The sequence below is a fragment of the Dipodomys ordii genome, unplaced genomic scaffold (genome assembly GCF_000151885.1).
Source record: "Dipodomys ordii isolate 6190 unplaced genomic scaffold, Dord_2.0 Scaffold37, whole genome shotgun sequence".
NCBI classification, from domain to species: domain Eukaryota; kingdom Metazoa; phylum Chordata; class Mammalia; order Rodentia; family Heteromyidae; genus Dipodomys; species Dipodomys ordii.
Window position 1 is genome coordinate 13557318 of NW_012267253.1, and position 22355 is coordinate 13579672.

Sequence of the window (22355 nt, forward strand, 5' to 3'; positions counted from 1 at the left end):
ATTTCAGCAGACCAAGCTAACGGGAGCCACATGCTGAAGAGGCTGAAGTGGACAAGGAAGCCTTGAATGCCATGCCAAGGAGTTGTTTTACTAACTAGTTTGCACAACTCAGCTCAGAACATTTATTTTCAAATAGAAATTTTTTACTTCAACATGTAGTGTAGAGATGCTGGCCCAGAGCTGACTTAGTATAATAGGATACCTGTTCCCCCTAGATTCCTGTGCTCAGGTGTCCTCAGGCCCCTACAGAGTTACCTTAAGGGTTTCAGGGACTTCTTGTTGGAAGGTAATAGAGAGATGAGAGGAAAGAGGCATTTGGGAAAATGGGGGAGGGGTTGTTGTCAGGGCTTGAGAGAAGAACTCAGACTGTTGAATTTGGCTTCCCAGGACTTGCTCTCCCACAGGTTGTGGAAGAGATAAGAATGGGTCAAAGACAAGGATTTTGGTTAAGGTTCTATAAAGTCTTTGTATGTCAGATGCTTGGGGCAAAGAGGATTGTATTGTGGGTTTGATCACAAATCTGCAAAGCAGGCCACTGTTTGATTGGAGTGTGGTGGGGAGGCTGTACTATATGGCTTCCAGTTTTAGAATTCTATTTTCCTCAGGCCACATTTGTCTATACTTGTCTAACCATCAGAAACTATAAGGCCCCTGAGGCTCTTTAAGTCTGACTGTCTCCGTGCACTTTAGCAATCTCCTTAAGGGCTAGAAGATCTGAAGCTTCCTGCCTTTGGATTCATGCATCTAGGACTATTCAGCCCAGGGCTGATGCTGAACTCAAGAATGGCCACAGAAGCCTATGCTGGGTCCTACATTGGATCCCTTCTCTGCTTCTTTCTGCCTGGGAAATGATAGGCAAGTTGTTCCAATAGAATGGGAACAGTGTTTTATGAGAACTCAGAACATTGTGCAGGGTGCCTCCCTCTGGAAGGAGTTAATTGTAACATTTCATTATAAAAAGAATTTATTTTTATTTTTGCTGGTCATGGGGCCTGAACTCTGAGCCTGGGCACTGTCCCTCATCTTTTCAGCTCAAGGCTAGCGCTCTACCACTGGAGCCACACACCACTTCCAGCCTTTTCTGCTTATGTGGTGCTGAGGAACCGAACCCAGGGCCTCATGTGTGCAAGGCAAGCACTCTACTGCTGAGCTACCTTCCCAGCCCCATAAAAAGAAATCTTTGGAGTGCAGGATCACCATCACCAACCTGGACCTTCCATATTGAAGATACTACATTAATGTCCAATGAGAAGATTAGAGGTGGTGGTGGGAAAACAGGAACATTCAAAGGACACATGTGTGGATGGTCCACAGACTCTGGTGACCTGTGGCTTGGTTTGCTGTGGTGTGCAGAAGGTATTTGTGACTTTCAGTCTTTCTCCCTGGAGGCCAGAAAAGCACTGAAAATGACTGTTTTTTATAAAAATTAATATGGGATTCACATTTGTGTCTTCTCTTATTCTCTTTCTCTGTTTTAGATTTGCACTCAATACACATTAAAATCCTGCATAATCCCAGCTTTATTGAGAGAATGATTCAGGATGCAATAAAAATGCTTTAAAACTTTTTGATAGATTGACTTTTCCTCCCCTACCCCCAACCTCCCAACCAAATGAATGAGCCCCATTGGAGGGAGGCTGCATGCCAATGTAGAAAATTCCTGGTCAAGTGGGCTGCCTCCTCCCAGGCTGGCTGGCTCTTCCTGGAAAGGGCTGGTCCTTTGTGGGGTTATTTGGCTTTAGTGCTCTGCTCCTTTGTTGAGACAGCTGTAGTTTGACATGGGGGATAATAAAGAAGAATGATTATTAGATTTCCTTATAATATTTGAAATTTGTGTATCACTTTCATCGTAGAGAACATTGTATATATTACTATATTAGTGCAGTGTTTGAGGGGTGTGATTTCCCATTTTACAGGTTTCAATCTAAGAGTATTCTGAATCAGGCTGTCATTTGCTTCAGCCTGTGTTAGTGGTCATATAAATCAGAGGCGCTGGCTTCATAGGCACTAATTGAAAACCTCTGATGCCTTTGACTGTCCCTTTCCAGCCCCCTTGGAAATTGCCTTCCTTTACATTAAGTATTTGTAGATTTCCAAATACCCTTTAATTCATGGAAGATAAAAAAAGAACCTTATATCTCTTCCTACAATTACTTCATTATAGAGCATTATGTGTAGGACTAGATAACTTGAATATCTTACTTGTAATGTTTGTAGTGATGGAGCTTATTAAAATCCTTTCCCAACCACTGGGTGCCAGTGGCTTACACCTATAAATCATAGCAACTAAGGAGGTTTAGATATGAAGATTGCAGTCGATTCCAGCCCAAGCAGGAAGTCTTACCTCCAACTAACCACCAAAAAGCTGGAAGTAGACCTATGGCTCAAGTGGTAGAGTGCTAGCCTTGAACAAAAAAGCTCAAGCATAGTGTCCAGGCTGATTCAAACTCCAGGACTGGCACCAAAATTTAAAAAAATAAAAAAAATTCCTAGTGAGGCACTGGTGGTGGCTTTGTAATCTTAGCTACTTAGGAGGCTGAGATCTGAGGATTATATGATTTGAAGCCAGCTGGGACAAGAAAGTCTATGAAACTCTTTTGTCCAGTTAACCACCAAAAAAGCCAAAAGTCGAGTTGGGGCTCAAGTGACAGAGCAATAGCCTTGCATGAAAGAGCTAAAGAACCCAGGCCTTGAATTCAAATTCTAAGAAAAAATAAAAACCTTTGCCAAGGAGTCAAATATTACCTGTATTAACAGAAAGACCGAGAGCTGAGAATCAGCTGCTTTACAGAATATTTTATGTTCCTGATTGTTAAGTACAAGACAAAAGAAGCATGGTCAGTTTAAAAGGGGGTCATAAATAATCCGTTATTTGAAAGAATCAAGCTGAGTGCCAGTGGCTCATGCCTATAATCCTAGCTACTCAGGAGACTGAGCTCTGAGGATCATGGTTTGAAACTAGCCTGGGCAGGAAAGTCCATGAGACTCTTACCTCCAATAAACTACTCAGAAAAAGCTAGAAGTGGCACTGTGGCTCAAGTGGTAGAGCACTAGCCTTGAGCACAGAGAGGCTTAGGGACAGAGCCCAGGCCCGGAGTTTAAGCCTCAGGTCTGGCAAAAAAAAAAAAAAAGAATCAAACATTTATCCTAGATAGCATACTAACAAAACAGTATGAATTGTCTTAGAAGATATGGAGGGCTAGGGTTGTATCTTAGTAATAGAGTATTTACAAGGCCCTGGCTTTAGTCCTCAGAACTGGGGAAAAAAAAACATATCTGATAATATAAAATGTATTGGAAGGAGTTAGCAAGTTGACGTTGTCTTGTTACTGAGGTGAGTTTTGTCCTCTTTTCCGGGTGGTTTCTGTGTACATAGTGAGATGTACATGGTGTGTTGGTATAGAGATGATAGCAACCTTTGTTCTTCTCCAGGAAATAACAACTGCCCTATCATTCCAACTCAAGTCCCAGTCTTAAGTTTTTGCTAATGTTTTATGTTGATGAGTCAGAAATGTAGGCTCCTGTCGAGTGTAATTAACAAGAATTAGTGCAACTTTGATTATAATCACTTCCAATTACAGACTTCTTTCCTGTGTAATAGGTTTTGCTATTTGTCTTTCCATAATCTTTAACAGGCAGACACATACATTCTTTTTTCATCAGTAAGAACCTTGGTCAATTGCTTCATGAACCTTAAATAGCCTAAAATTATCTTTAACAGCAAGCTATGTACATGCCCAGATTCACAGGTATTGTATATTGCTATTCTTTAGCTGGTTGGGCAAGTCTTGATATTTCAGGATAGGTGAGAATTGGGGTTGTCACAAAACCTTCAGAGTAAGAAAAATTGGTCTAACACCTGCCAAGGTGATCCTGTGCATACACATGCATTGTATACATTTTTGTCAATGCACATGTGCCCTGAAATTGTGTAATCGTAAGCATACCTGATACTATGATTAAAATACCATTAGTTTTCTCAATGCTTTGTACGTCTGTGTGTTTGCATGTTTATATTTTGGCAGTAGTGGGATTTGAACTCAGGGCCTCACATTTGCTGATTGGGTGATCTACCATTTGAGCCACAAAACCTTACCAACATGTTTTGGATAATCAGTCTCCAAGATGCTGACTGAAAAATGTTTTGAACAATTTCGTGAAGGTTGGCCTGAAGTAGAGATCACAAGCCTGGCACTGGCAGCAACTATGATGGGTTGAGGTTGCACCACCCACAAGCAAGTGTGAGCTTGGGGACAATAACTAATTTATGAAGCTTTTTGTTACAAAAAAAGGAGAGTTGGCAGGATTCCCAGGTAAGTTCTAATTTGTTAAAGATGGAAGAGAAGACTTGGAGGATCACTATGTTGGTTATTACTGCTTGGACCACTCCGTTTGAACTCCAGAATCACAGACTTAGAACATGTGGCTGTGGATCTGTCTTCCTTGCCCATACTGCATTTTTCCTCTGTCTTACTAAAGCTTTCATCATTCACTCATTTACTCATTCCTTTTTGTGTCACTACTAGGGCTTGAACTCAGGGTCTGGTTTCTGTCCCTTAGTTTTTTCATTCAAGGCTGGTGCCTTTTGATGTTTAATTGGAGATAAGAGTTTCACAGACTTTTCTGCCTGGGCTGAATTGGAATTGTGATCCTCAGATCCCAGCCTCCTATTTGAACGACGGGTGTAAGCCAAGTATGAGTCAACAGTGCCTAGTAATGCATTTTTTAATTTTGGTTAAGGAAAAAAAATAGTATAAATCTTACCATCTTAACTATTTTTAAGTGTATAGTCCTGTAGTGTTAACTGTATTTATACTGTTGTACAGTAGATATCTACAACCTTTTTATTGTGCAAAACTGAAACTCTATACTCATTAAACAGTTACTCCCTATTTCTCCTACCCCTAGTTTCCAGCAACTGCTATTCTACTTTGTTTCCATGAGCTTGATGACTTTAGGTACTAACTGGAACTAGAAACAACAATATTTACTTTTTTTTTTTTAAGTTTTTGTCAGTTATGGGGCTTGAACTCAGGGTCTGGAGGCTGTTTCTGAACTCTTTTTGCTCAAGGTTAGTGCTCTACCACTTTAAGCCATAGCTCCACTTCTGGTTTGCTGTTGGTTAATTGGAAATAAGAGTCTCACAGACTTTTTTTCTTGGCCTGGCTTTGAACTGTGGTTATCAGATCTCAGCCTCCTCAATACCTAGGACTACAAGCATGAGCCACCAGTACCTGCTGTATATTTTCCTTTTTGTTTTTTTGGACTGGCTTAGTAAAAATAATCCTCAGGGTTCATCAGTGTTGAAGCAAGTGACTGGGTTTCCTTTTATTTTTTTTAAGGCTGATAATATTCCATTGTTGGTATTTATCCCAATTTCTTTACATATTAATGGATACTGGGACAGCCTTTACCTCTTTGCTCCTTTGAACAGTGAACAGGGGTGTGTAGAGTTTCTTTTTCTTTTTTGGGGGGGTCCAGTCATGGGGCCTGAACTCTGGGCCTGGGTGCTGTCCCTGAGCCCTTCAGCTCAAGGCTAGCACTCTACCACTTGAGCCACAGCACCACTTCTGGCTTTTTTCTTTTTGCTTATGTGGTGCTGAGGAATCGAACCCAGGGCCTCAGGCATGCAAGGCAAGCGCTCTACCACTGAGCCACCTTCCCAGCCCTAGAGTTTCTTTTTCAAATCCTGCTTTGTTTCCCAGAAGTGGGGTTGTTGAATCATATGGTATCCTAATTTTTAATATTCTGGAGAGCATCCATTCCACAGCTCCATCATTTTACATTCCCACTGATAGTACACAAAGATTCCAATTTCTCTATATCCTTTACTCTAAAGCTTTTATAAAGTTATTAAGATAACATATAGGACAGAAAAAGGCACCACAATGGTCCCAAGTTGTTTTTCTGGGTAGTTGCTAACTGATTTCAAGAGTGATAGAAAGGATGAAAATGAGTGTGTAGACAGGGGATATAGGTGGTCAAAGGTCAAAGCCATTACAAAGACCTCAGTTCCCTCTCTTTTTTCACTTTATTCCTACCTGTCATCAGAATTCTAGTTGTAATGAATGGATCCATTTGCCAAACATATTGTTTTAAATGTTTTCTGAGAGGCTGTTCTACTAGACATTGTAAAAATAACGAAGGAAAAGTCAATAAAGAAAATGGAATGAATCATCTTTGAACAGCGAGGTGTTTTGGGGCTGTTGGTATGGCTGGTGTTCTGTGCTACTCCAGGACAATGAGATGGGAGCTGATGGTATCACAGTCTGGGCTTTGCATCTCTCTGGGTTGGCACAAGTTGGGCATCAGAGAACATGGAAGGATTTTGATCTTCTGCCACTTAGTATAGGCCTTTTGGCTCTCCCACGGTGTTAGATGGTGGAAGGAATGTGGGAGAGGTGATTAGAATCAAGTTCTGGAATTTTGTAGTTTTTTTTGTTTGTTTGTTTGCCAGATCTAGGCCCTGTTCCTGAGTTTCTATTATTCAGGGTGAGCGTGAGCGCTCTTCTACCACCTGAGCCACAGTGCTACTTCCAGCTTTTTTTGAGTAATTTGTTAGAGATTAGAGTCTCAGGCAGTTTCCTGCCCCAGCTGGCTTTGAACTGTGATCCTCAGATCTCAGCCTCCTGAGCAGCTAGGATTATAGGCATGAGCTACCAGTGCCTGGCAACTTCTGGAATTTTGATCCCTGGAACCATGTCACTGACATAGGTATGAGAACAGCAGGTCAGGTTTTGTTGTTGTTGCTTATTCTGCTGGTGGTACTGAAGCTTGAACTCAGGACCTCATGCTCTTGATTGGCTTTTTCGCCTAAGGCTGTACCACTTGCGTCACTGCTCTATTTCTGGCTTTTGATGGTTCATGGGAGATTAGAGTCTAACAGACTTTCCTACCCAGGCTAGCTTTGAGCTGAGCTGCAGTCCTCAGATCTTAGCCTCCTGAGTATAGCTAGGTTTATAGATATGAGCCACCTCCGCCCAGCCTTGCAGGCCACTTCTTTGTCCTTAGCTCCCTACACTTTGAGATTTGCCCTAGAAATCAAAGAGGTAGCCATGATTCAGAAAACCTACTTTCAGATCTCTGGTATGCCAGTAACTTTGTAGCTTTGGGCACATGTTCTTTTTCATGCTTCTTTCTTGTCTATAAATGAGATGGTTGACTTAGATACATGAGTTTGAAAGGGCACTTTTGACACCTGTTGAGAGTTGTAGCTGTCATCTTCTAAATACAAAGGACAGTCTGGGGGGTGTGGGGAGGTTTACATAAGGCTAAATTAGGCTCTTCAGCTCACCATGTGGGGCCACCTATCTACAGAGAGTCTTTGCTGTGATCAGTGTTCAGGCTCTGAAATGGCTACACTGTTTCTCAGATGCTGTGCTGGGAGATAGGGGCAGAGGATTTTAGAGACTTGAATCTGTCTAAACTAGCTCATGATGTATTTCTAAGGAAAACTAGCTCATGATGTGTTTCCAAGGACATTCTACCCTAAGGACTTGAGACATATTTTGTGGGGGAAGCCAAGGCACTGGCTTATGGTTACATAGCCAGTGTCCAAAACTGAAAATGGAGTCTATTTTACTTCTCTTGAGTCTGTAACTGGTGTGCTTCCATTATTTTAATTAAACAGATAAGACTGGTGTACAACAAGGGGTAAGCAATACTGTAAGACAGTGTGTAAGTGCCAGGTGAGGCAGGCTGATGGACTGGTTGGTGTAGGGTTTCTGAGAATGAGCAGTGATGCCAGCTGGGATAATCTGGGAAGACTTCTTGGAGGAGAGAAGGTTTTTGTGCTGTCTTGAAGGATTGATGGATTACTGAAGGAGAAGACAAGGGAGCTCCAAGAGCAGAGACATGTAAAGCCCTGGACAGGTGGCGGGGCATTGGACAATGTGGTTAGAGCAGAGGGACAAGACGGAAGGGATGAGCATGGACATGTATTGCTTAGCCTGTGATACCTCAGCATCTTGAGCATGGAGAATGGCCTCCTCATCATGTACTTGTTTGAGGACATGACTTTCTCTCTAATTCCATTTCTGTACACTGGGACCCATCCTCCTTAAGTAAAACTCATTTACACTTTGATCCAACAGGAACTTATCTGGCTCTTAAAGTGGGGAGGGGAAAAAAAAAGAGGAGCAGCTTGTATGTTTCTGTAAAGGTCTCAGAGGTAGCTGATAGCTCCCGTTTTCAGTAAGTCTAGAGTCTGCCTCCCATCTAACAGGCAATAGGCAGCTGGCAGGCCTTGGCACTTCTGAGTGACAGGGCAGTCCATGAATTATTCAGATCCTGGGTTCAGTCAGTGGCTGCCTAGCAAAGTCCTGTGAGAAAGAGGCTGTGCTATCTCATGGAGAGATCGGCAGGAGCTCAAGTACTGGGGTGGGGTGGAGTGGATAACCACACTCTAAAAGCATTTCACATGCTGCCATGGCAGGTCTGCACATCATTGTTGCTGCAACTGGGCCTGTTTTTTCACTTGGAACTGACATTCAGTCAATAAGTACAAGAACCCACATTCATTTTAGCATGCCATATTCGTGTTGGCAGGGGTTTGGTTAGAAGCAACATTAAAGTTACACATGAAAGGTGCCCGTGGCTCATGCCTGTAATCCTAGATACTCAGGAGGCTGAGATCTGAGAATGATAATTAGAAGTCAGCCCAGGCAGGAGAGCTTGTGAAACTTTACTTCCAATTAACCATCAAAAAGCCAGAAGTGGCTCTATGGCTCAAAGGGTAGAGTGCTAGCTTTGAACAGAGAAGCAGCTCAGGGACAGCACCCAGGACATGTGTTCTAGCCCTGGGACTGGCATGTGTACACATGTGCACAGACAGACGCACACATACACTTTATACATTCATACTCATAGATACTGTGTTTCGGAACACAGACCATTCATATCAAAGAGACCTCAGTGTTTTCTGCTATTTCCCAGCCAGTATAGAAATTCACTTTTTGATACATTTGAAACAGTAGCTATTGTAACTATCACAATTACCATCACTGACTTATCATTGGTTATGTGTGACCATCTTTGTAATTGTGTCTGAGACCCTCTCATGACCTGAGCTCCTGACGGGGGCTGAGAGCACATAGGATGGTTGATTGGCCTGTGTGGTCAAGGTGTTGTGCAGCCTGTCTGGAGGTTTACACACACACTCTGCTCCCTCCCTTTCTTTCCTTACAACCCCAGGTGCCTGGGAGCTTGGTCTTTTTTTTTTTTTTTTAACCTTTCCTTATTTCAGTTCTGAGAAAAGATAAGGTGGGTATGAATGCCTGAGGGCAGGGTCCAAAAGCTTATTTTCACAAATAATAGATTCCTATTTCCTCCTTTTCCCCAATGCTGAGCTATGTGGAGAACAGCGTCTTCTTACTGCCCATTCAACTCTAGTATACTCTGGTCCTGTGGCTCTGAACATGAGTGTCTATCAGTCTATCAGCCTTTCCTCTCCATGTTGGAGGTAGGAAGAAGAACTAAACATCCTGGGCAAGAGCAGGCCTGGCCCCAGTTGCATTCCTTGGATGTTCTTTTCCTTTAAACCTCTCTACCTGTGGGGGAGGAGCCAGGTTCTGGCTCTGGTTTCTGTTACTTTGAGGAGCTTAGCAACACCTGTTTGCCAAAGGTGGGGCCTCTGCTCTGGGATGTTGTTTTGCCCATATAGGGAAGCCTTGCCTGTGCAGTTAACTGATGCCATAAATGCAGGGGTAAGGCTTGACTGGGGTAGAAAGTTCAATAAACTGCATTTCTGACCCAGGACCTTGGGTGGTTGTTACAAGTATAACTTGCTAGATAGTTTTCTCTGCAGCAATAGTGTCAGGACAAGAAATAGAAGAGAATATGGATGAAAATTATATTTGCCCTGGTGTTTCAGATTCTTTATGTGACTAGATAGTTCTGTGTGTGTGTGTGTGTGTGTGTGCGCACGCGTGTGTGTGTGTGTGAGAGAGAGAGAGAGAGAGAAAGAGAGAGAGAGAGAGAGAGAGAAAGAGAAACAGTTAATCACCATGGATTGAAAAGTGTCTTTAGTGGTCCCTTTAATTTTTCTTGTATATATATCCTTTCTCTTAAAACACCAAATCTGATTGCCCCCATAAAGAAATATTGATCCTTCTCAAAACACATGCCTTTGTAACCTGTTTCCTAGTGCATATTGCACTGGTGTTGTCTCTGAGGCATTACTGCATTCTGGCTGTAAAATGGGATTTTGAGTTTGCCTTTCCCCATGCATAATGAGGGTGTTAAAGAGTGAATACTTGCCAAATGGAGGACTGGTTCTGCCACCTAGAAATGTCCTTGCCCAGTCCCCAGTGAGCCTTCCTGGTGCTAGGAGCCATAGCTGTTCTTTGGAGAGCTGACCCTGAGCAAACACGAGAGGCCAGAATGGGCAAGATGAAAGAAAGGTGTTTGTCCAAAAACTTAACAAGGCTGACCACTCTGGATCCCAGCTGAGGTCAGCATTTCCACAGGAAGCCTGCGCTATCACCCAGCCAGTAGCTTTTATGATGCAGTGAGACATGGCCACACATGGTGTAGGATTAAGTTTTGAAAAATCCTCTTTAAACTTCAAACTTCGAGCAGTTTAAGTATTTATAATCATGACTGCTAGGATTATGCTGGGATCTTTATAGATATTTTAGCTCACTTAATTTATAGATAATTCTATGGAGATGGTCTCCTTGTTCTACCAGTTTTTCAGGCACAGACACTTACAAGGTTACAAAGTGCCATATGCTTTTATCCATCTTCCCTTCCTAAACGTGTCCAAACCCTGACTCAAAGGCGCTGATGGCTCACGCCTGTAATCCTAGCTGTTCAGGAGGCTGAGATCTGAGGATTGCGGTTCAAAGCCAGCCCTGGCAGGAGAGACTGTGAGACTCCTATCTCCAATAAACCACCAGAAAACCGGAAGTGGCGCTGTAGCTCAAGTGGTAGAGTGCTCACCTTGAGCTGAAGAGCTGAGGGACAGCGCCCAGGCCCAGAGTTCAAACCCCACGACCAACCAAAAAAAAAAAAAAAAGGCCCTCATGGACAGTATTCTAGGAGCAAGTAAGAGGGGTCTCATCTTTGATCTTCCAGGAGTGGTGTAGATTGAGGAAGGGAGCTTACAGGCTGTGTGCCTTAAGTGCAGGGTAAAACTGGGGAGCAAGGAGACATTTAGGAAGGTGGCAGGCAGGTAAGATGCCAATATCAAATGTTTTGCTACTGAGACTTTGAAAATTGCTAAAGGCGGGCAAAGAGGCATCATATATTTCTGCCTTACATTCTTGGTTCTTGCTAGATTTTATGGTGGTATACTTGGTTGGTTGAATTTCTGCTAAGTAGAGAACTTTCCTTTGAAGAAGCAATGGTCATTTATTTAATAGAAGACACATAGTGAAGCTGACTTTGGGGGAGAAAATGGCAACTAGGTAGGGGGATGAGACTTTCTGGACATTAGATACTAGAAAAACAAGAACTATCACAGGTAGGGGTTTCAGATTAGAGGAGGTGGAAATGTGTCTTCTAGCAAAGGAAGAAGTTGTGCAGAAAGGTGAGACAGAATGAGAATCAGAGATGAGACAGGAAGATCTAGAAACTAGTGCTCTGATGTAGAGTGGGGTCTGCTTCTATATCTATCCTGCCATCCTAGGGGAAGAAGATTTTTTTTTTCTGGTCATGGGGCTTGAACTCTGGGCCTGAGCGCTGTCCCTGTGCTCTTCAGCTCAAGGTGAGCGCCCTACGGCTTGAGCCACAGCGCCACTTCTGGTTTTTTGAGTGGTATTTTGGAGATAAGAGTCTCACGGACTTTCCTGCCCGGTCTGGCTTTGAACCGAGATCCTCAGTCCTCAGCCTCCTGAGTAGCTAGGATTATAGGCCTGAGCCATCAGCGCCCGGCTTAGAAGGTTGTTTTTGTAGTAGTGCTATATTTTGGTTTCCTAAAAGGAATTGCTCAGGAGAAATTGGCTGTCGTCTTACATCTGTCAAGGGATTTGACAGTGATGAAGAATGGAAAGCAGTTCTGGAACGGTCAATGGAAAGCAGCAGCAAGAGGTTCAGCAGAACAGTTTATATGTGAAACTTTGTTTTTCTGTTCTTTTCTGTTTCCACCACTTCTTTTCTAGCTCTTGGGTTTTTTCAAGTCCTGGGATTGAATGTGTATAAATCCCATCCGATTTTAACATTTTCTGGCCACTCTCTCCTGACATTTTCAGTCTTGATTATGTTTGGATGTTCAGGAAATGAACATTCCAAGTTTCCCCTTTCGGGCTTGTAGGATTTGGGGAAACATTCATCATCGCCTCCCTAACCCCACAAAGACTCCTAGAACAGAGGCTTCATCTCATCCCTTACAGTCTCATTCTCATCCACGTGTTAAATCTTACAGTGTTCAGGTCCCAGTTGTATATGTTCTTTGGAGGCTTACTTGGTTTTATGTTTGCCTCGCAGCACTTACCAAATTTTACAGCTTTTTGTTTTGTGTTTTTGACAAAATGAACCCTATTGCTTGAGCCATGTCCCCAGCAAGTTTTATAGTTTTCCTGACAAACCTAGAAGTCTTTAGTTAGTATGCTAGACATATGAGATGGAGAGGTAGAAAGATGACTTGGTCATCTGCGGTCTGCCTGTTGGCTGTGTCCAGCCAGGTGTCTCTAGCTAAAGAAGGTACTGTGTATCCCTGGCCCTCAGTGACCAAAACTGAGACAATACCTGCTTCTTAGAGTTACTCATTTTGTAAGCCATGCAGGGTGATGTTACAATCATCACGTCCATCCAGTTTGTGTGGAGTGGATAATGACTGGGACTACAGTAATAATTGGGCAGGGGGCACCCAAGTCAGGGATAAATACATTTAGGAGCAGAAGGAGTTTTTATGGCTATAGATTCCTGCTTATCTGTTTATGGACCAGAATTGTGAGGAGGCCTGGGAAAGTTAGGAACACATGCTTAGGATTATGTAACTTCTTGGTGGCACTCAGAAGTTAGGGTGAGCCTGAGTACTTGATGTTGAACTTGGGTCCTTCCTTCCACAGATCACCATAGAGACCTAGTTTTACCTTTCTGGTATCATAAGCTTGGCAAATACAAGGCTTTAGTTGCTTTGCTTCTGTAGCTGCCTTGCTTGTCAATCTTGGCTATCCTTACTTCTTGGAGTTTGGATAGATGGCTACTGTATCTGAGTTAGCTCACTGATCTGGATGAGGAACACTGGTTTTTGGATTTAAAAAAAAAAAAAAGGCCAAAATTGAAGGGTCTGTTTCTGCAAAAAGCTTAGTTGACTCAGCAGTCTGAGAACTATCTCCCCAGCTCTCCGCTTAACATTACTATTCACATGCACATGTTTCCGCATAGCTAAGGCCTTCCAGAGTCTTCATGTAAAATCACAATTAATAAAACCGTGGGTAGAACCCATAGCCTTTTGCTTTACTAAGGCAAGACTGAGAATGGCCTGCCTTCTGCTAATTATTCATTTGACAATGTATTGTCAAATCCTCAAGAAGCTATGTACCTGGATCTCAGTTGCCTAGCAATACACTAAAATGTTTTTAGAGTTAAAATGTAATGATGTTTCTTCATTTCTGGGCAGTAATTACATAATAAAATCCAATTGATTAAAAAAAATTCTTCTTTCCTCTTTAGAATATCCATTCTTCCCCCTTCCACTGAAGTTAAGTATACTTCCTCTTGGCTAAGGCTGAATTCTCTACCTACATACACTTTTGAGCCTCTTTGCCATGGGTCTTTTCCTGCCTATGTCAACTCAGGGCTGAAATTTACCTTTCATTACCTCTTCTCTTTTACCTCTACTCTTTCTCCTTTTCAATAACTCCTGTATCCTGGCTTTTGCTGTATGAACCCATTAACTTTCTTTTTTTCTTTTTTTTGGTCAGTTGGGCTTGAACTCAGTGCCTGGGTGCTGTACCTGAGCTTTTTCACTCAAGGCTAATGCTCCACCACTTTGAGCTACAGTGCTACTTCTGGTTGTTTTTTTTTTGTTTGTTTGTTTGTTTGTTTTTTTGGTGGTTAAGATAAGAGTCCTACAGAGTTTACTGCCTGGGCCAGCTTTGAACTGCGATCCTCAGATCTCAGTCTTCTGAGTAGCTAGGATTACAAGTGTTGAGACACTGGTGCCCAGTTCTACTAACCTTCTGATTTGCATCCTGGCTCACCCTTTTTCTCTACTTATTCCTTTCTAATGTGTGATGCCATCTCTTTTGCTTCTCTTCCTTGAGTACCTTTCTTCTCCATTAGACTGTCATTCCCTAATGCCTTTGGGATTTCACTGGTTTTTCTTCTGCCTTCCATACCCAGGTCTTCCCAGGCTTCTGTTCAGCTCCTTGCCTTTGTTCTAGATATAACCCCACTACTCTCTCCACTCACACTCCTCTCTATCCTGGACTGTGTCTTTGGCTTTGAGCTGCACTTTCCATACCTTGAGTGCTGTGGACTTGTCACCTGGTGCTATTGTGGGTGACTCAGAGTCAGCCTGTTTAATCCTCTCCTATGCTCCCCAGCCAGCTCTAATGCCCAGTCTTTTCCTGTTCCCATCCTTTGAACTTCCTACTTACAGTTGGTTACCAAAGTCCTATGGACTCTTACATCAGTCCCATTCCATTTTTTCATTCCTGTTGCCACACCCTGATTGATCCTTTGACCTGGAGAGTTAGTCACCACCCAACTACACTTGCTACCTTCAATCTCTCTCTCTCTCTCTCTCTCTCTCTCTCTCTCTCTCTCTCCTACCACATTAATCATTTCTAGAGCCTAGCTCAGATACTGTCCAGTGGCTCAAAAGTCTCCAACAGTTTGCGGCCTGTACTTAGTTCTACCTTTCTCATGGCTTCTCTCCCAGCCTGACAGTTCCTTATGCACCAGCCACACTGCAGCACCAGAGGGTCTTACATGTTGGTGGGAAGGCTTCTTCCTCCCTGAAGCTTACTGGTTATCTCTTTGTGTTTCAAGGTCAGGTCACAAGGCCATTTTGTCTGCTAGAGCTCTTTTTAGCAGATGTGGCCTCCTTGTTCCTCCTCTGAACGCTCATATTTTGGTATTTGGTTGTTTGCATCTAATTTTTCCTGTATCTTTCTCCCAGTCATCTTTGTCACGCTTCCAAAAAAACACTCAGTAGTGTGCCTTGCACATGTTGAATACTGTAAATGTAGCCCAACAGACCCTGGAAAGGAAACCATGAGTGTCTTTGACTTGTCTTTACCTCCTCTCCACTGCTGAATTAGAAATGGTCAGATGGGCCCTCTTCTCTGGCCTTATCATACTAGATAAATATTTCCATTTCTTACCTGCTGTCCCTGTGGAGTTATTAAACCCTTTCTTAGTTTCAGAACCTTTTGAAGACATGGATATATTCACTCAGCTTGGTTTGTTCAACACCAGCTGCTTGGGATTGTTGGCTGCGCTGGTACCAGCTTCTGCCATCACTCTGTGTACCCTGGCTACTTGGAAAGCTCATTCCATGTACTTTCCCATACCCGAGGGAGCCAAAGGGAGATGCTGGTTGGTGACTCATAGTCTGTTCACTAAATAGCTTAAAGATGAAAAATTAAATGGTATAAATTGGCAGAGCACTTTGAAATCTCATTTTCTGTGTTACATCTGGATGCTTAGACTCATTATCTCACCAGTATATTTAATAGTAAAGCAATGCTTATTAAAAAGATCTTCACTGGAGCAATTCCCATTTACTTCTCTTTGTAGTCTTTTTTTCTTTTTTTTTGGTCATGGGGCTTGAACTCTGGGCCTGGTTGCTGTCCCTCAGCTCTTCAGCTCAAGGCTAGCGCTCTACCACTTGAGCCACAGCGCTACTTCTAGCCTTTTCTATTTATGTGGTGCTGAGGAATTGAACCCAGGGCCTCATGCATGCGAGGCAAGCACTTTACCACTGAGCCACCTTCTCAAACTCTCTTTGTAGTCTCGATGTGGTATGAATGAGGAAAATGTAAAGAAAAATAAGGACCTTGAAAATGTACTTTTTTTTTGTCCATTGTGGGGGCCTGAACTCGGCCTGGGCGCTGTCCCTCAGCTCTTCAGCTCAAGGCTAGCACTCTACCACTTGAGCCACATCACCACTTCCGGCTTATGTGGTGCTGAGGAATCGAACCCTGGGCCATGCATGCAAGGCAAGTACTCTGCCACTGAGCCACCTTCCCAGCCCCAAAAGATGTACTTTTAATTTTAAAAAGCATGAAGAAAGTTTAGAGCATGTTCTTAAGGGACTTTGTTGAGATAGGCATTAATTCCTACTCTGTGTGCTATTGAGAAAAGCTGACAATTTGGAAAGAATCCAGGGTTTCTTTCAAGGTCATGGGATGAGGAGGAGGTTTGACCAGGCTTAGAAACGCAGGTCCTGAGAATCCTAGGTAAGTGCTTCTTCCCAGACCCAATATTTTGTTTTGCTACCTTCCCACCTAGTTTAGGTCAGCATTTGTGAGGTGGTAAAGGTTAGAAGGCTTGAACATATGCTCTACTCCTTGGATGATGAGAAATATCTTATTTCTTATCTTGAGTGGACTTGTCTTGAAAGTCAAAGTTTGACGTTATGGATCTGTCTGGGTTATTGAACCAAGCGTTTTCTGAGCTCTTGAGTTTAGTTTTTAACTTTGCTCAGGACAGAATACAGCCCCCCTTGAATTACAAGTGCCCCGGCTTAAAGTGGACTTGGACTGGGGAAATGTTGGAATCCTTTAGGAATGGAAACACCTACTTTAAGTGAATTATCCCTGCAGGGCTCCAGGCTTGTAACTTGTGTGTCAGCTTTAGCTAGTGAGGGAGAAAAAAAGGGTGGGAGGAGGAACAGGACTAGAGTCAGTTATTTCCCAAGGACACATTCGATCATGTTATTTTCTGCAGAACGTGTTTCTTTTCTTTTTTCTTTCTTGGTGGCAACGAGCGAACAACAGAAGTTTAAGAACCAAAAGCTTTTAACTTGAGGACTTGAGGGACCCTCCCCCCACCCCGACCTGATCATAAATTCCTCCGGGGTCAGGGATCTGGGTGGTGTTTACCTGTGTACCTTTCTCCCATAATGCCTTGCAACGCGGTGCTCCCTGTAAGTCTTCCTCCCATGGCATTACCACGATAGTAAAGCTCCAGCTTAACCTCCCAGGTTGACAGCACGTCTGCCGGGAAAGGCTCTCCAGTGGGCTTGAGCCTCCCCCCTCTCCGTCCGCGGCAGCGTCTCTGTAATGGGGCGCGCAGCCCGACTGCTTGGCTCTGGCTGGGGGAAGGCGGGCGGGCGCGCGCTTTTGGCGCCCGCGCGCGCGTATGTGGCGCCCGCGCGCACCCAGGTGTGTGTGTGTTATCTCTGTTCTCCGCAGACGTTCCCAACGTGACGTGATCGTGGGGAGTGGCGGGACCCTGCGCGACCCAGTCCACTCTCCAGGCCTCGGGGTGGCCCTGCGTCCCTTGATGCGTGATAGCAATCGGACACTTTTCCGTTACGCGGGGCGCCCGACGGAAGCTGGTCCTTGCAGCAGCTTTGTTAGGGAACCCCCCCGCCCCGCTCCGCCCCGCGGGGCCGGGGTGCGCCCAGGGAGCCCCGGGCTGCGGGGCTGCGGGCCCGGCCCGCCGCCTCCCGCGCCCCCTCCTCGTGGTCCCGCCTGCAGTTTCCTCCACAATGCTGTTATGCTAATCAGGTGACATCACCGCCCGGCCGGGCTCTGATTAAATTACAAACCGGCCGCCACCGGGAGGAGGTGTATGCTGCCGGCCGGGCTGGGCGGCCGCGCGCGCCGACGATTGGCCATATTTAAACCTTTTTTTTTTTTTTTTTTAGGTAGGACTGTTTCTCCCTTCTCCTCTTCCTCCTCCTCCTCCTCTCCCTCCTTCTCTCCTTGGCAATTTCAAGTTTCTAGGCCGGGGCCAAAGCAACCCAAAGGAAGGAGGGTCCCCCCCAGGAGTGTTGGGGATCCGCGCCCGGGCGTTAGGTGGACTCTGCAGCCGACCTGCGGTCCGTCGGAGCACCCCGCACCCATTTCCGACTGGAATGCGGCTCGTTTGAGGTCCAGCCCTTTTGGCCCGGACGGGAGGCGGGCCTCACGGAAGCTGCCGCGAGTTGGATGGGGGTAGGAGGGGACCCGAGCGGGATTTCCAGTGTGCAGCCCGCCGGGGCGCTAAGCCGGGCCTAATGGAATTGCAGAGGACCTCCAGCATCTCGGGGCCGCTGTCGCCGGCCTACACGGGGCAGGTGCCTTACAACTACAACCAGCTGGAAGGGAGATTCAAGCAGCTCCAAGGTGAGTCCCCTCCCAAGGCCTAAGCTGCCTCGGGAGGAGCTGGTGGGGGCTCGGAGACTCCAGTTCTGCCATATGGTAGGTAGGTCCCCACCCAGATGAAGTCTGTGGCCACAAGGCCTGCCTTCCAGAGCCCACACTTGGTCGTGCACAGCCTCTTTCAGGAGGCCGTTGCTCACACTACACCACGACTGCTACCCCCTCCCTCGCCTTTCCTGTACTCTGAGTTGTCGGGTATCTGCTGCTTTACTTCTCCCTTTCTCCCTCTCTTTCTCCCCCCTACCCCCCATTAAGTGCTAATAGAGCCATTAGTAGGCAAGTATTTGGTTCCTTAGTCACCTTTGCTTCCCAGCCCCCAACCTCTAGCCTCTGGGAGCCTTCAAGGTGTAAAGTGCCCTGCTGAGATCCAGTCTTGTAGAACAATAACAAAGGGGTTGCGGGGGGAGTGGTCTTTTTTTGTTCCTAAGTCTTCAGTAAATTACAGTTTTGATTCTGAAGCTTAATTTTATCCCTTTTGATGTATTGTGTTGGGGGAGAGCTTTCCCATCCATTTAGTGGGCCATGTAATTTATAATAAAAGCCAGTAATTGTCATTCAATGCCATGGGCTGGATTAGTTGGATCAATTACAGGGTTTTTTTGGAGTCTGTATCAGGTTCGGTTAATGAGATGCATCCAGGATCTTCCTGCCCATATTTTTAGGACACATAGGATCCTGCATGTACGGCGCTGTAATGGGTTTTCCTGCCTGCAACCCTGGGCTGTCACTAACCAGCCTGCAGGCCCCAGCAGCAAGTCTCAAGCAATCCTTGAAAAAAAAGTTTGTAACTGAAAACAGAAGCACTTCCGTTTGGAAGCTCCAGGAATCAGGACTGGCTGGGCCAGGAATGGCTCTTACTACTGTAAAGCGTAGCATTCAAAAACTACGTGTTTCCTATTTTAAGTCTTCACGGTGGCACCAACGCGGTTCCTGTGAGGAGGAAGGAAGCAGCCCAGTCCTACTGTGCTTTTCTTGGGAAGGGGGAGTGGGGAAGGATGTATTTCATTCATGGGTTTGTGAAATAGTTGACAGTAATGACACTCCTGGAAAACAAGAAGCAGAACAGGACGTGATTTTAAACATTTGCTAAACTGCTGCATTCCTGGGGCAGTTAGCTCAGGGGCAGTTCTCTTCACTCTAGGGAACAGTTAGGAGTCTTCAAAAGCGGAGTCTCCTTGTTTGAAAGTTTAGGTGTGAGGAGTTGCAAGTGGTGAAACGGAGGGGTGCTCATTTACTAGTGTGGCTCTTTGGGGCTCTGTTAGCAGCCAGGGAACTCAGAATGTGACTCCCTACTTCATTGTGTCATTTTTTTCAAGGAGAAAACACCCGTGGGGGAGTCTGAGAAAAATACCATGGTCATGTTTCCAGGCTGCCCCACACCTCAGGAAAAAGGCCAAAGCTGTTGAAAATGAAAAGGTGTGGGAAGCTCAGGCCCACCCATAACAAAAGGCTGAGATGACTCTAAACTGCTCACTGAACAGGGTGGAGCTTACACACAGGAAATATCTTAATTGTCCTCTCTGGATAAGGAAACATTTAAATTAAAAAAAGAATTATCAGTACCTCCTGATATTTTTACCTCAAATATTTTCTTATGGAAATTCTTTCCAAATGGGCAGGCTTTGTGTTGTATGGTCACTGTAAAAGTTCTTAACTGACCTCTGCCCTCCCAGTTTAGCTCCAGATAACTTTATTGTAAAACATTGTGGTCTGGAGTTAGTTGCACAAGTTTAGTGTTGGTATTTCTATAACAGAAAACCACCCAGTGTTGAGGAAGGGAGGACATTTGAATTAACTTTCAAGGGTGGTGGATCACATTAGGATCACTTTGGAGTGTCTTGGGTGAGAAATAAAACTGATTGCATTTTAAACACAACCATCTAAGAATTTTGATAAAAAGCCTCCTTCTTCCCACCTCTGCCCTGGTACTCTTTAGTATTCATAGTTGTGGTCATTACTTTTTTGTGTCTGCCAATACTAGGGTTTGAACTCAGGGCCTAGGCGCTTTTCTTTCAAGGCTAGCACTCTACCACTTGAGCCATAGCTCCATATCTGACTTTTTGTTATTGGATAGAAGAGTCTCAGGGATTTGTTTACCTTGGCTAGCTTTGAACCGTGATCCTCACATCTCATCCTCCTGAGTAGCAAGGGTTACAAGTATGAACCACTGGCTTCTGCCTCAACCCGCTTTTGATAACATGCACAGTCTCTTTTATTTAATTTCATACCTACCTACATGGCTACCTCTTTACTCTTCTGGGTATAATCTTTCCTAGCTCTTAACACCCAATGTTGGCAAAATACTACTCGGTATTGTTTGTTTTTCATACCTCCTATCTGAGTTTATTTGCTTAGAGTGCTATGATTCTCTGGGAGTTATTTTGCATTTTTGCTGCATCCTAAGAATTCCAAAGGCACAGAAAGAGGTTTGCCACTCTGGCTTAGGAAAGGATGAAATTAAATGAGCTGGTCGACTTACATAAGTAGTAGTAGTGATTTATGGATCAGTAAATAAGAGGGATAGAAACAAAACTTCATTGACTTAGAGGGAGGGAGGGAGAGAGAGATAGGGAAAGACAGAGATTTATAGAATCATACATCACTAAGGCCTTTGGTCTATAAGACAAGATCCCCAGTGCATACCTTCTTTCTGTCTTTTTTTTTTTTTTTTTGGCGGTCATGGGGCTTGAACTCTGGGCCTGGACGCTGTCCCTCAGCTCAAGGCTAGTGCTCTACCACTTGAGCTACAGTACCACTTCCGGTTTTTCTGAGTGTTTTGTTGGAGATAAGCGTCTCATGGACTTTCGTGCCCAGGCTGGCTTTGAACTATGATCCCCAGATCTCAGCCTTCTGAGTAGCTAGGATTACAGGCATGAGCCAGCTGTCATTTTTTTTCACCTGCAAAATTAAGGCATCACTTTCTTCAGGTGAATCAGTTTGTGCATCTTATAAGTTGGGTTAATTTTTTTTTAAATCAAAGTTAATTGAGAGAATTTAACTTAGTGTAACAAGTTTAGAAAAATCTGTATTATCAGAGGTTCATGATACTTTCTCCCCAGTTTCACCCTTACCAGATTAAGTCCTTATGAGAGAATACTAGGCTTGCTATACTCTGAGACTGTTGCTTGTGCCTATTGTGCAAGTGAAATTCCGGCTCCAGCTTGGCATTCAAAGACTCACCCCAACAACCCCACCTCCTGTGCTTTCTCTTCTTCCAACCTTTCTGCCGTGCCCTCAAACCTTCTGGATCTGCAGCTCGAACCTGCTTCCCTCCAGCGCCCCTCCCCCGCTAGCACCCATCCCATTGGCCCCCTTAGCATTATTAGTGAAGATGAAACTGTAGTGAAAATGTGACCTAGTTGAAAAAGCATCACAATGAACTTTACCTTCTTTGCACCTTACCCTGCCACTTAGCAGCTGACATTCCTGAAAAATGAGCTCTTTTGGTTCAATGTATTTGCACTAGAAGGAGCCATAGCTCCTCCCTGTCAGCTAAGAAGGTAGGGGTTGGATGAAAAGCTTTAGACTATAGGAATGTATTACTCTTGTCACTCAGATTCCATGAATACAAGCTGCTGGCATGGGAAGTCAGTCTGTGCAGAGAGCTCTGGTCAGATGTCTGGACATGGGCTGCCCTCCGGCTTGGTGAGCCAAAAAACACCAGTGCTTTCAGCTTAAATTCTTAAATCCAAACTGGATGCTGGTAGCTCATGCCTGTAATTCTAGCTACTTGGGAGGCAGACATTAAGGAGGGTCATGTGGGGCTTGAGGCCAACTCAGACCAAAAGTTTGTAAGATTCCATCTCAACAAATAGCTAAGTACATCAGTAAGTACCTGCCATCCCAGATAAGCAAGAGACTGAGATTAGGAGGGTTGGGATTCCAGGCTAGACCAGGCCAAACAAAACAAAAAACTTCATAAGATCCCAACTCAGCAGATATATCTGGGTATGGTGGCGCATATCTATCATTTTAGCTACTGTGTAAAGCTTAAATAGGCCAGCCTGGGCAAAAAGCAAGACCCTATCTAAAAAGTAACTAAAGAGTTGGGCACTGGTGACTTATGCCTGTAATCCTAGCTACTCAGAAGGC

The 22355-nt window shown here is 44.4% G+C and overlaps 1 protein-coding gene across 3 annotated transcripts in view; it reads left to right on the plus strand.

Annotated features, from left to right (window-relative positions):
• The window catches only part of Sptbn1 (spectrin, beta, non-erythrocytic 1), a 143789-nt gene that overhangs the window by 11115 nt on the left and 110319 nt on the right, over positions 1 to 22355 (plus strand). Inside the window, exon 1 of one of the 3 annotated variants that reach the window (XM_013017940.1) lies at positions 17805 to 18227. The exons of 1 other annotated variant lie outside the window; for it this stretch is intronic. In XM_013017940.1, the coding sequence (XP_012873394.1) occupies positions 18119 to 18227 (109 nt within the window). In that variant the 5' untranslated portion in view covers positions 17805 to 18118. Of the gene's footprint in view, positions 1 to 17804; positions 18228 to 22355 lie in introns of those variants that run through there. One more of the 3 variants, XM_013017939.1, reaches the window with a different exon arrangement.